Raw genomic sequence first — 14977 nt, forward strand, 5'->3', positions numbered from 1 at the left:
GGTAAAAGATACATTTTAGAGAAAGGAGTTGTAAATAATTGATGGTTTTAATATTCTCTGTTGGACTTAAAGAATAAAATTGTTAATTTTTACTTTGAATAGTGACCTCTGGGATAGTTCTTTGCCTCTCATATCTTAACAGATTATGGCATGAGGTGAACATTTTCTGTGTGGCTGGTTTAAATTAGCAGAGGGGTTTACTCATGTGGTAATAGTATAGCTGTTTGAAGTATTATTTTATTTAAAGTAGGGTGGTAAAATGGTCCAAAACATCAGCCCAGAGGGTGGATTATTTTTGTTTGGTCACAGGACCTACGTGTCCCTCGCTAGGCCAGTATTGCCCTTCCCTAATTGCCCTCGAGAAGGTGATGGTGATTACTGCAGTCCCACAGTGCTGTTAGAAAGGATGTTCCAGGATTTTGACCCAGTGAGGGTGAACGAAGAATGGTATATTTCAAGTCAGGGTGGTTGTGTGGTTTGGGGAGAAAGTGATGTTTCCATGTGTCTACTGCTCATTTCCTCCTTGATCATTGTAGTTGGGTGTTTGGGATGTGCTGTTGAAGGAACCCAGATGAATTTATTTGGTTGCTCCACCATAGAGGAAGTAAATGGGGGCTGATGTTTTGGATTTCCGTTCATAAGTGTTTACAGATGCTGCCAGGGTACCTCCTGATAGCAGTGCATGCCAGTGGATTCTTTGGGTTGTCCTGGTGCTTGTACTTGTTGTTCTGCAAGACCGGTGGATCAATTAGAAAAATGTAAGTTGGATTTTCACTCTACTCAGATAAACCTACTCAGTTTTTACTCCGTTTCTGTTTTAACCTGGTTCCTTTTGTAGCTTTAAAGAGTTGAAAAGTGCAGCATTCTATTTGGGAAATTTATCCCAACCCCAAACAGTGTTTGTTCAAAGTTCCAAGGCTCCATGCACAGCAATTAGCATCAGAATGCCAAGCACAGCATTGACTTCCAGTTCTAGAGGTTCGTGCCATTTGCCGTCCTGGGTCTGCACAAGCAGTGAGAAAATTAGAGGGAATGTCAGTCCCAAGCTCTCAACCATGGGTCGGAGACTCTCAGAAAGGAGAAACATTTACCAGTCCACTCCATTCTGTTGTTTCTGCAGGTTATTCTTGAATTTGACAGTTGATGGACTCTGTTTTAGAATTATTTCATTTTAAGCTTGTATCTTTTTTCTCTGCATGGGAAGAGAGAGAGAGAGAGAGAGAGAGAGAGCTGCTTTCTGTGTGCAGGCCCTGGATGGTTTTCTCCTCTGCTGCTGCCCTAGCAGTTACAGCATTTTACCACTTTGCATCTCAACCAATCACAGGACTCTTGTAGGCAGTTTTTCCTTGACTCAAAACATTCTTTCTGCCACGTGGTCTCATTCTCCTTCCTTCAAAAAGCAATGTTTTTATTCCTCAGCTCAACAAAATGCAATACTTGCCTTTAAGTTGCAAAACTCTCCTGGTATTTCAGTTATAGTAGTCCAACTTCCATTTCAATTGATAATTCCAAAAAACAAAAATATTCATAGAATCCCTACAGTGTGGAAAAAGGCCATTTGGCCCAACAAATTCACACCGACCCTCTGAAGAGTAACCCAGTCAGACCCATTCCCCTACCCAATTACTCTACATTTACCCCGACTAATGCATCTAACCCATACATTCCTGAACACTACGGGCAGTTTAGCATGGCCAATTCATTTAACCTGCGCATCTTTGGATTGTGGGAGGAAATGGGAGCACCCAGAGGAAACCCACACAGACAGAGGGAGAAGGTGCAAACTTCTCCTCGCACAAAGTTGAAATTGAACCCAGGCCCCTGGCGCTGTGAGGCAGTGCTAAACACTGAGCCACTGTGCCGCCCATATCTGATCCCTTAAAAGGGATGGTGTCAATTTCTGCATTCCTGAAAGGTGCTTTGATTTTACAGATTGCTTTAAACGACCTGTCTTGCCTGTGTGCTCAACCCCCTAGGTTGGTGAACTCAGGATTTGCTGGTGGGGCTGTTGTGCAATGGTATTGCTTTTCAGAGCTCTCAACCTGTTGTTGGTTACAGTCTGTATGTGTGTCTCAAATGCTGGGTCATGGTCATATCCTGGGTCTGCAGCGAGGTGGAGGGGAGCTATGGCTTCTCATTATTTTTCAGGGGCAAAGTCCCATTGGAGAATAAAGTTATTTCCAATTTGCCAAGTCCGTGGATATTTCCTGGGTATTCTTGGGGAGGACAAACGAGGCAAGGAGCACACGATGAACAGGTAGGATCCCAGGAAACAATGAGGACCAGATGGCTCTTAGTGTGCATGTACACCAGCCCCTTAAGATATCAGGTCAGGTGGATAAACTGGTTCAGAAGGCAGCTGGTATTGTTATGGACCGGACTAGATTTCCCCCTCTGCTCCAGTTCTTGTAAGGAGATAGCCTTGTCCCTAACTTTTACACTTACTTAAACACAAAGTGTTCCACATCTAATTTGATTGGGCCACCATTAGGCTTTAATCAAAATTCACTTCATTCTTACAACATGATTAAAATGCAAAAACACAGAAAAATGGGCAGAATTTTAGATTAGATTCCCTAGAGTATGGATACAGGCCCTTCGGCCCAACAAGTCCACACTGACCCTCCGAAGGAGTAACCCACCCAGACCCATTCCCCCACCCAATATTTACCCCTGACTAATGCACGTAACACAATGTAGCATGGCCAATTCACCTGGCCAGCACATCTTTGTGATGGCCGGAGGAAACCCATGCAGACACGGGGTGAATGTACAAACTCCACACAGACAGTCGCCTGAGGTGGGAATTGAACCTGGGTTCCTCGCACTGAGAGAAAGCAGTGTTAACCACTGAGCCACCGTGCCACCTACTCAATTGAAATACCTAACAAGCTAACGTGTTATCTAACCATTGATCAACCGCTCCAATATAGGCAGCATCCCATAAACACACATTTATAAAAATACAATTGAGCAAAACTGTTGTTATTCTCAGGTGCTCTCTCTCTCTCTCCAGTCCAGAAGAAAGAAACAAGCTGCCCTTTTGATTTTTAAGAGGAACCCCCATGTCTAAGACCTCATAGCAGCAGCAGCAGCAGCAGAAAACTCAAGATTTTAGCTCAAGCAGCCAGCAAAAACTTTCTTAACCACTGAAAATAAAACAACCACTGAAAATAAAACTAAAAGCCTTGCTGGGTCCGGGTGAGCCCTGAGCCTGCCCACTCATGATTTTTTTGTCTCATTTTTCAAAAGAACACACACAAGGAGAATTGCCTGTCGAGGAGACATTTCACCTGCACTGTGACAACGCTCCACTGCAAGAGCAACAGCACAGAACAGCTCTCTTAAAGACACAGTCTTGTCACATTGTCCTTGTCTTTATAAGCTGAGGCATAGAATTTAAGGGCAGGGAGGTTATGCTGGAACTTTATAAAATGTTGGTTCGGTCACAGGTAGAGTATTGTGTGCAATTCTGGAATCCATACCTGGAATTAGGGATGGGTATCTAGAACATTCTGCCTGTGACGGTGGTAGAATCTGAAACTCTTACAATATTTAAGAAGTGTCTAGAGGTGCACTTGCAATGCCAAGGCTATGAGCCGAGTGAAGGAAACTGGGGTGTGAATCGTTAGGTGGTTGTTGACCACTTTGGATGCGAAGGGTTGAAAGGCCTTTTTCTGTGCTGTATACCTTTATGAATGTTGATCATGCAGACAGTGAGAAAAATCTAAGATATCTGGCAAGAGTCCCTTGAAGATCTTCCCTGGAAGCTTGGTGTCAGAATCTGTGCTGAAATATCCTGGGATTGGCGTCTAGTATGATCTGAGTTGCAGAAAGGTGAGCAGCTGTCAGAAACCTGGAGCTCCCTCCCCCAGTGGGACTGTTGTCTGTGGTTGGTGTTTATCTATGCTCTGTTCCTGGAGCAGTGAATTCATACTTTATGGTGAATTATGTTTCTTATAAGGAAACCCTGATGCCTGCTGATCAGACAGTAAGGGACTACGGTTTGTGAGTCGTTAATGGCTGTCATCCTTGGGGTGGGGGCAGAGATAAATAGGTTCCCTTTGTGGTTGAGTGGTTCAAGATGACAAACTTATCTCAGCAATAGTTGAGGCGGCACAGTGGTCAGCACTGCTGCCTCACAGTGCCAGTGACCCGGGTTCAATTCCCGCCTCCATTATGTGGAGTTTGCACGTTCTCCCCATGACTGTGTGGGTTTCCTCGGTGCTCCAGTTTCCTCCCACAGTCCAAAACTATACAGCTTAGGTGAATTGGCCATGCTAAATTGCCCGTAGAAGTGTGGGGGAATGGGTCTGGATGGGTTGTGCGTCGGTGTGGACTTGTTGGGCTGAAGGGCCTATTTCCACACTAAGTAATCTAACCTAATAGTTCCATCTCAAAAATATCCGGAATTTCTCTAGGTATTTAGAGTCTCTGGCATCCACAGTTTTTGTTTTTTGCAACTTAATTTCAAACTCTCCTGTCCCACTTGGGGATCTATTATCACAGACAGATACACACATCCCATCTGTGAATAGGAAGGCAAATAAAATGTTGCTGTTTGTTGAAAGGTGAAGGGGATATCAGTAGGGATGTTTTGCTGCCATTATGTTGTGGTGAGGCCACATTTGGAGTACAGTGTACAGTTTTAATCTTGTTTATGAAAGGATGTAAATGTGATAAAAGCAGTTTGGAGAGCATTCATTTAACTGGTTCATGGCAATGGTGGAGTTTATCTTATGAGGGAATGTTGGACAGGCTGGGCCTGTATCTGTCAGACTTTAGAAGAATGAGAGGTGGTCTCATTGAAGCATTCAACACCCACAATGGACTTGGCAAAGTAGATGTCTCCTCTTGTAGGGAGGGATGAGAACAAAGGGACACAGTTTAAAAGGAACGGGTCTTTCATTTAGAGTCTCCAGAGTAATACAGCACAGAAACAGACCCCTCACACCAACTGATCAATGCTGACCATAATCCCAAACTAAGCTAGTCCCACTAAGTTGGAGGCAAGAATGTTTTCCTGAGGGTCAATAGGCAATATACAATAGGTGCGGGAGTAGGCCATTCTGCACTTCGAGCCTGCATCACCATTCAATATGATCACGGCTGATCATCCTTAATCAGTATCCTGTTCCTGCCTTATCTCCATGACCCTTGATCCCACTATCCTTGCAAGCTCCATCCAACCCTTTCTTAAATGAATCCAGAGACTGGGCCTCCACTGCCCTCTGGGGCAGAGCATTCCACACAGCCACCACTCTCTGGGTGAAGAAGTTTCTCCTCATCTCTGTCCTAAATGGTCTACCCCGTATTTTTAAGCTGTGTCATCTTGTTCGGCACTCACCCATCAGCGGAAACGTGTTTCCTGCTGCCAGAGTGTCCAATCCTTTCATAATCTTATACGTCTCAATCAGATCCCCTCTCGGTCTTCTAAACTCAAGGGTATACAAGCCCAGTTGCTCCAGTCTTTGAGCGTAAGGTAGTCCCGCCATTATGGGAATTGACCTCGTGAACTTACGCTGCACTCCCTCAATAGCCAGAATGTCTTTCATCAAATTTGGAGACCAGAACTGCACACAATACTCCAGTTGTGGTCTCACCGGGGCCCTGTACAGCTCGTATCTCATTTTTCCTCTGCGTATTTCCTTCTTAGTAATCCTCTGTTGTTCTTTAAAAGCTTCCCAGTCCTCTGTTTTCCCACTTATCTTTGCTATGTTATATTTTTTCTCTTTTAACTTTATATGTTTCTTAACTTCCCTCGTCAGCCACGGCCACCCATGGTTCTTTCTTCTAGGTTCTTTCTTCCTTTTTGGAATGAACTGATCCTGCAACTTCTGCATTATACACCGAAATATCCACCACTGTTCCTCCACTGTCATCCCTGCTAAGGTATTGCATCATTAACTTTGGCTATCTCCTCCCTCATAGCTCCATAGTTCCCTTTATTCAACGGAAATATTGTCACTTCCGATTGTACCCTCTCCCTCTCAAATTGCAGATTGAAGCTTATTGTATTATGGTCACTACTTCCCAATGGCTCCTTCACTTCGAGGTCCCTGACCAATTCTGGTTCATTGCACAATACCAGATCCAGAATTGCCTTCTCCCTGGTCGGCTCCAGCACCAGCTGTTCTAAGAATCCATCTCGGAGGCACTCCACAAAGACTCATTCTTGAGGTCCAATACCATCCTGATTCTCCCAGTCTACCTGCATGTTGAAATCCCCCATAACAACTGGAGTAACATCTTCACCACATGCCAATTTCAGCTCCTGATTCAACTTACATCCGACATCCAGACTACTGTTTGGGGGCCTGTAGATGACTCCCAAGAGGGTCTTTTTACCCTTAGAATTTTTCAGCTCTATCCATACTGACTCTATATCCCCTGACTCTAGGTACCCCCGCGCAAGGGGCTGAATATCCTCCCTTACCAACAAGGTCACCCCACCCCATCTGCCCATCAGTCTGTCCTTACGATAGCACGTGTAGCCTTGAATATTCATTTTCCAGGCCCTGTCCACATGAAGCCATGTCTCAGTTATCCCCACAATATCGTATCTGCCAATTTCCAAAAGAGCCTCAAGCTCATCCATCTTATGTCTAATGCTTCGTGCGTTCATATACAGTATTTTTAATTTGTTACTACCCTCACCCTTCCCATCAACTCCTATTTCACTCAACCTTACAGCATGATCCCTTTTTGAATTTTCTGCCTCATTGATACAGTTGTCTTTCTTGACTTCCCTTGTTCTAACTTTCCCTCCAATTTCCTTCTTAAACATCAAGTTTGTCCCCTCCCCCCCACCCCCGCTACTTAGTTTAAACATAGCTGTGCTGCAGTAGCAAACCTGCCTGCCAGAATGCTGGTCCCTAACCTATTAAGGTGGAAACCGTCTCTCTTGTAGAATTTATGCTTACCACAAAACACACCCCAGTGATCCAGAATTTAAATCCTTGCTTCCTGCACCAGTTCCCCAGCCACACGTTCAAGTCCATTATCTCCCTGTTTCAGGCCTTACCAGCCTGAGGAACTGGAAGTAAACCAGAGATAACCACCTTGGACCTCCTGCTTTTCAGCCTTCTTCCTAGTTCTCCGAAGTCCCGCTGTAGTATGTTCCTCCTCTTCTTCCCTACATCATTTGTGCCGAAGTGTACCACCACCTCTGGTCATGATCTTTGAAAGGTTCCTTCCCAGGGAGCAATGGAACAGGTTCATTGAATAATTTTAAAGGTAGTGTAGGTAGATTTTAGACTATCGAGGTAGTCAGTGATTTTCAGGAGTAGTGGGAAGAGAGATTTGAGGTTACTATCAGATCAGTCACGGTCTGATGAAATGGTGGATCAGGTTCAGTAGCCTGCCAAGTCATATGCTTATGTTTTGATGATAATACTTATTAATAACTTTGTCAAATTGTTTATGTATTGTAGGTAGTCACTCGGTTGATTCATCTACTGGGTCAGAAGATCTTGGGTAACTTGCAGCAGGTGCATGGGACATTTCCAGGTAGGGCACCTAGCCATGGGATTCTGAAGTCAATCCAACTTCAGATGCTCGTATTCTTCTCCCATCTCAGCAGCTATCTTGATGCCTGTCTGATCCCTACTGAGAGCCAGCAAGTATAACTGACACGAACCACCTGTCTGTCCAGGGCAGTGAGCGGTGCTGGGGTATTTGTTACCTTCAGTTGCTCAGTCTCTCTGCTCATAAACGTTGAATGTGCAATGTTCTGCCGATCATGGCAGTTCAGACAAAATGTAGCAGGTAATTGAGATATTTCAATACAGTTATACCGAGGGAGTCTTGAATAATAATGTCTTCTGTGTGGACCTCTGGTAAATCCATCTGTAGGTCTAGTAATGCTCTTACACCCTGTGGCCTCTACCACCTGGAATGCTAGTAAATCCTTACGGTTAGCTAATACATCGGAATACCACCATCTGTAAATTCCCATCCGTGTCACTGAGTTGGTACTACGCCACCATTCCTTCATTGTCAATGAGTTTAAACCCTGGAACTCCTCCCTGAATAGTACTGTGGGTGTCCCTACACCACTGAGCAGTTTCTCTCGATTGTTCATGGCTGTGAATGTTGCTGGTTAGGTCAGCATACTGCCCTTTGCTAATTGCCTTAAACTTCAGAAAGGCAGCTGGCTGTCAGTCTGTTGAGGGTAGCTAGGGATGGGCAATAAATGCTGGCCATACCAGTGACTGCCACACCCCCCACTCCCCGTTCCGACTGGGGACAGCTCAGCAGGCAGCTCCTCAGATGTCCCCTCAGCAGCACTGTTAGGTTTTGCAGTCTTAAACCTGCAGATTACCTTAAGCACAGCGTTTCCTGAACAAGGAGCAGTTTTAGCGCACTTCTTCCACAAGCCCATAAATGTAGGGACAGCAATAAGCCATTTAGACCATCTAATCCACTCTGCTACTCAGTGAGCTCAAGCTGATCTAACAATCCTCAACTTCACTTTCCTGCCTTACCCTCATAACACGTGATTCCATTTCTGATTAAAAATCAATCTTAGCCTTGAATAAATCTGTACTTAAAGAAGCAACCTCAATAACCCTGTATGTAAATTATCCGCAGTTTCACTGCTCTGAGAGGATAAATTCCTCCTCCTCATCTCTGTCTTAAGTGGGTGATCCCTTATTCTGAGATTATAGCCTTTATCCTGTTTAGAATAGGGCTATCAACACTTACCACTGACTCTTGTTTCAGAATAAGACCAAAGTTCTCAGATCAAAATTTCTCTGAGCTTACTAACCAACACAACATAGATATGGAATTGTAACTTGAAGAACTTTCAGGAATTGAGAGTGGAATAAGGTCTTGTTTCTGTTGTGAAGAGTTGACAATCAGAATGGGCGTTGCTAGATGTCTAGCTGGATAAGATGCTATCACAACACATCTTGCCTGCAAAATCGAGATCCCCCCCCCATTTTGTTCTATTTTGTACAGACAAATCTTAGAGGTAACTTATTGAGCTCATTTTTGTGTATTTCGATTCTTCCAGGCTCTGGTATCGGACTGTCAACAGCTAGCAGTGCCGATGTAACAAACCCAACCAGTAACCTGTCCACTGTGGCTGTGCTTCCTGTCTGTGACGATGTACCAATTGCTGCCTTCACCATGGAGCTGACTCATGCACTCAATGCTATTGGTTAGTGGGAGAATTTATCTGGTCTCTCTGACCTTGAGCTGTAAAAGCTTCAGGTTTAATCTGAGCATTGACCTCTGAAACTCACACTGCTGCAAGAATACCATCATCTTTGGGAAATGCTCAGAGCTCATGTTTAGATTTAACAATGGTTTCACTGAATCCCATCCAGTTTTCCATATCAGAAACTTGGGAAGGAGTATCTTTGGGGCAACAAGCTGATCATTCTATGGGAATAAAGGGCTGTCATTCTCTTGACATTCAGTTACACTCTTATGTGAAGATGAGGTTGTCGGCTGGAGGGAGTCACCAAGGAACTCTGCCTCAGCAGTTAAGGAAGCAATTGGAAACCAAGTGCTTGGGAGCTGGTACATGTGAATTAGGAACAGGCCATTCAGCCCTTTGAGCCTGCTGTGCCATTTAGTGGCAGATCTCACCACTCCACAGTCCCGCATATCCCTGCCAAACTTTGACCCCTTGCTTCTCACAAAACGCTCCATGACTGCCTTCAAAAAAATTCAAAAGATCTGCTTCTACCATCTTTTGTGGAATAGAGTTCTGAGAGAAAATCTTTCTCTTCACCTGTAGGCGACCCCTAATTTGAGGAGGAGAAAGTGAGGACTGCAGATGCTGGAGGTCAGAGTCGAGAGTGTGTTGCTGGAAAAGCACAGCTTCTGAGGAGCAGGAGAATCGATGTTTTGGGCATGAGCCCGAGTTCCTGTTGAAGGACTATGCACGGAACGTCTATTCTCTATGCCCGAAATATCTATGCTGCCTGACCTGCTGTGCTTTTCCAGCACCACACTCTCAACCCCTAATTTGAGATTTGCTCACAAAAGGAAACATCCATTCCACATGCACCCAGTCAACAACACTCAGATTCTGCAACATTAAGATCTTTTAAACATTTGAATTGATTCATCTCTTGCTCTTACTCTCCAAAACTGCTCTTCTAAACTCCTGTGGATACTAGTCTAACCTGTCTACCCCTTCCTCAAAAAATAAGTCACCCATTCTAGGTACCAATCTGGTAAACCTTCTCTGAACTGCTTCCGTACTTCAATTCCGTATAACCTCCCACTTTTGGATTCCTTCCCCTTGTAATGCATGATAATATTTTATTAGCTTTCTTAATTACTTGTGAACATTTTGCAATTGATGTGCAGGGACACTCTGATCCCTGTGCAATCTCTCACCATTTGGGGAATGTGTTTCTTTTTAATTCTTCCTACCAAAATAGACAATTTCAGATTTTCCAATATTATGCTGTAATTTCCCAGACGTTTGCCCACTCACTAATCTTATCTGTATAATCATTCATATTATCTGTATACCTGTATCGTCACTGATCTTACCTGCAGCTTCCTTATGTGATCTTCACAACTTATTTTCATCTCTACTTTTGTGTCATCAGCCATGCCTTTCATGTTCATCATTTATATGAACATAGAACAAAGAGCATTACAGCACGGTGCAGGCCCTGCGGCCTTCGATGTTGCACCAACCCGTGGATCTGAAGCCCTTCTACCCCACACAATTCCATTTTCATCCATATGTTTATCCAGTGACCATTTAAATGCCCTTAAAGTTGGCAAGTCTACTGCTGTTGCAGGCAGTGCATTCCATGCCCCTCCTACTCTGAGTAAAGGAACTACCTTTGGCATCTGTCCTATATCTATCACCCCTCAATTAAAGCTATGACCCACCACCATCTGAAGAAACCATCTCTCCCAGTCCACCCTATTGAACCCTCTGTTTTTCTTATGTCTCAGTTAAGTCACCTCTCAACTTTCTTCTCTCCAACGAAAACAGCCTCAAGTCCCTCAGCCTTTCCTTGTAAGACCTTCCCTCCAAACCAGGCAACATCCTAGTAAATCTCCTCTGCACCCTTTCCAAAGCTTCCACGTCCGATAATGCGATGATCAGAACTGTACGCCGTACTCCTAAGTGCAGCTGCACCAGAGTTTTGTATAGCTGCAGCATGATCTCATAGTTCTGAAATTCAATCCCATTACTAATAAAAGCTAACACACTATATGCCTTCTTAACAGCCCTACCAACCTGGGTGGCAACTCTCAGGGACCTGTATACATGGATGCTCACCTACACTGCCAAGAATCTGCTTTTTTGTTGCTTCCAAAGTGAATCAACTTACATCTTTCCGCATTAATCTCCATTTGCCACCTCTCAGCGCAGCTCTGCAGCTTATCTATGTCTCTCTGTAACCTACAATATCCTTCTGCACTATCCACAACTCCACCGACCTTAGTGTCACCTGCAAATTTACAAACCCACCCTTCTACGCCCTCATCCAGGTCATTTATAAAAATGGCAAACAACAGTGGATCCAAAACAGATCCTTGTGGTACACCATTACTAACTGAACTCAAGGATGAACATTTCCCATCAACCACCACCCTCTGCCGTCTTTCAGCAAGCCAATTTCTGATCCAAACTGCCAAATCACCCTTAATCCCCAACCTCTGTATTTTAGCCTACCGTGGGGAACCTTATCAAACACCTTACTGAAATTCATATACACCACATCAACCGCTTTACTTTTATCCACTTGTTTGGTCAAAGAATTCAATAAGGTTTGTGAGGCACGGCCTATCCTTCACAAAATCGTGTTGACTACCTCTAATCAACTTATTCCTCTCTAGATGATTAAAAATCCTATCTCTTATAACTTTTTCCAACAGCTTACCCACAACTGATGGAAGGCTCGCTGGTCTATAATTACCAGGGTTGTCTCTATGACCCTTCTTGAACAAGGGGACATTTGCTATACTCTAGTCTTCTGGCATTATTCCTGTCGACAATGACAACATAAAGATCAAGGTTCTGCAATCTCCTCCCTGACTTCCCAAAGAATCCTAGGCTAAATCCCATCTGGCCTAGGGGACTTACCTATTTTTACATTTTCCAGAATTGCTAACACCACCTCCTTGTGAACCTCAATCCCGTCTAGTCTAGTTGCCTGTATCTCAGTATTCTCCTCGACCACATTGTCTTTTTCCGGTGTGAACACTGATGTAAAGTATTCATTTAGCACTTCCCCTATCTCCTCGGACTCCATGCACAACTTTCCACTCCTATCCTTGACTGGCCCTAAACTTGCTCCTCTTTTTTTCATTCCTGATATACCTATCGAAAGCTGTAGGATTTTCCTTGATCGATCTGCCAATGACATCTCATGTCCCCTCCTGGCTCTTCTTAGCTCTCTCTTTAGCTCTTTCCTGGCTAACCTGTAACTCTCATGCCCCCTAACTGAGCCATCACAGCTCACCCTAACATAAGCTGCCTTCTTCCTCTTGACAAGAGATTCAACTTCCTTAGTAAACCACTCGACAACTTCCTCCCTGTCTGATTGGTACATACTTATCAAGGACCTGCAGTAGCTGTTCCTTGAATAAGCTCCACATTTCAATTGTGCCCATCCCCTGCAGTTTCCTTCCCCATCCAATGCATCCTAAATCTTGCGTAATCACATCATAATTGCCTTACCCCCAGCTATAACTGTTGCCCTGCAGTACATACTGCCCTTTCCATCGCTAAACATAACCAAATTGTGGTCACTATCACCAAAGTGCTCACCTACCTCCAAATCTAACACCAGGCCGGGTTCATTACCCAGTACCAAATCCAATGTGGCCTCGCCCTTTGTTGGCCTGTCTATGTACTGTGTCAGGGAATGCTCCTGCACACATTGGACAAAGACTGACCCATCTAAAGTACTTAACTATAGTATTTCCAGTCAATTTTTGGAAAGTGAAAGTACCAACCCATGCTGCAAGTTCACCCACCTTATTCCGGATGCTCCTAGCGTTGAAGTAGACACACTTCAAACCAACATCTTGCTTGCCGGTGCCCTCATGTAACCTTGAAACCTTAATTTAGACCTCACCACTCTCAACCTCCTGTATATTCAAACTACAATTTGGGTTCCAATCCTCCTGTATTAGTTTAAACCCACCCGGAGAATGTTAGCAAATTCCGCTTCTGCCCCCCGCGATATTGGTACCCCTCTGGTTTAGGTGAAGACCATCCTGTTTGTAGAGGTCCCACCTTCCCCACAAAGAGCCCCAATTATCCAGGAATCCAAAACACTCCCTCCTGCACCATCCTTGTTGTCACATTTTCGTCCTCTCTCTCCCTGTTCCTCACCTCGCTAGCACGTGGTACTGGCAACAAACCAGAGATAACAACTCTTTGTCCTAGCTCTAAGCTTCCACCCTAGCTCCCTGAATTTCTCCCTTAAATCCCCATCTCTCTTCCTACCCATGTTGTTGGTAACTATGTGAACCATGACTTGGGGCTGCTCCCCCTCACCCTCAAGGATCTCGAAAACAAGATCAGAGACATCGCAAATCCTGGCACCTTGGAGGCAACACACCAACTGTGAGTCTCTCACAGAACCTGTCCCCTTAACTATGGAGTCTTCAATGACTAATGCTCTGCCCTCTTCCCCCTTCCCTTATGTGCAACATTGACAGACTCTGTGCGAGAGACCTGTGCCCCATTGCTTACCCCTGATAAGTAGTCCCCCAACAGTATCCAAAATGGTATACTTGTTGTTGAGGGGAATGGCCACAGTGGATTCCTGCACTGCCTGCCAGTTCCCTTTCCGTCCCCTGACTGTAACCCATTTGCCTCTGTTTTATACCTGAGGTATGACTACCTCCCTGTAACTCTTCTCAATCACCCCTTCACCTCCTGAATGATCTGAAGTTCATCCAGCTCCAGCTTCAGTTCCAGTTCCCTAATGCTGGAATTGGGTGCACTTCCCGCAGGTGCAATCAGCAGGGACACTCATGGTGACCCTCGCCTCCCACATTCTGCAGGAGGAACATTCAACTGCCCTCACCTCCATCCCCACTATTCTAAATTCCCAATGAGACTGCTGAAAACTGAAAAAAAAAGGACAAGTCTACTTACCAAGTTATTGCACAGAACCTTTTATTTTGGTTCGAGGTGGGAGACACTACCCGAGTGGTGTCTTGGGTAAAGCAACCACCCAGCAATCCCATGTCAGCTCCTGCTCAGCGGCGCTCCGCCTAAACACCAGGTAAGATTATATATTTACTTTCCTGTCGGGCCTCTGGTCCTTGCTGTCACTCCCACTTCAACTGCCGCTGAAAAAATGAAGATTGTAAAATGTTGATTCCCTGTGGAATACTGATCATGACATCTTGCCAACCAGAAAATAACCCAGGGCTATCAAAGAACTTTATTAGATTATTTAAATGTGGTTTCCCTTTCACAAAATCATATTGATTCTTCCTTAATTAACCTGAGCATAACTACATGCCCAGCTCTAAGTTAGAGTCATAGAGATGTACAGCATGGGAACAGACCCTTCGGTCCAACCCATCCATGCCGACCAGATATCCCAACCCAATCTAGTCCCACCTGCCAGCGCCCGGCCCATATCCCTCCAAACCCTTCCTAATCATATACCCATCCAAATGCCTCTTAAATGTTGCAATTGTACTAGCCTTCACCACATCCTCTGGCAACTCATTCCATACACGTACCACCCTCTGTGTGAAAAAGTTGCCCCTTAAGTCTCTTTTATATCTTTCCCCTCTTCTAGTATCTTTGAGATGACAGATATTGAGCTGACTGGAGTTAAAAACAGAAAGTGCTGGAGGAACCCAGCAGGTCTGATGAGAGAGAAATCAAGTTCACATGTTGACTCCTTTTTAGAAGCTAATTGGTCTATTCCATGGGCCTTTCTGTCCCCATCCCTTTCTCAATGCGCAGCTTAACTACTCCAAATTAATAGAACCCGCCCTGATTTTCTTTTTTGGG

The 14977-nt window shown here is 44.6% G+C and overlaps 1 protein-coding gene across 5 annotated transcripts in view; it reads left to right on the forward strand.

Annotated features, from left to right (window-relative positions):
* Nucleotides 1–14977, forward strand: part of pnpla6 (patatin-like phospholipase domain containing 6) — a 202565-nt gene that overhangs the window by 116475 nt on the left and 71113 nt on the right. For all 5 annotated transcript variants that reach the window (XM_060855275.1, XM_060855277.1, XM_060855276.1 and 2 more), the window contains 2 exons: nt 7434–7509; nt 9020–9166. In XM_060855275.1, the coding sequence (XP_060711258.1) occupies nt 7434–7509; nt 9020–9166 (223 nt within the window). The remainder of the gene's footprint in view (nt 1–7433; nt 7510–9019; nt 9167–14977) is intronic.

The sequence above is a fragment of the Hemiscyllium ocellatum genome, chromosome 45 (genome assembly GCF_020745735.1).
Source record: "Hemiscyllium ocellatum isolate sHemOce1 chromosome 45, sHemOce1.pat.X.cur, whole genome shotgun sequence".
Classification (NCBI taxonomy): domain Eukaryota; kingdom Metazoa; phylum Chordata; class Chondrichthyes; order Orectolobiformes; family Hemiscylliidae; genus Hemiscyllium; species Hemiscyllium ocellatum.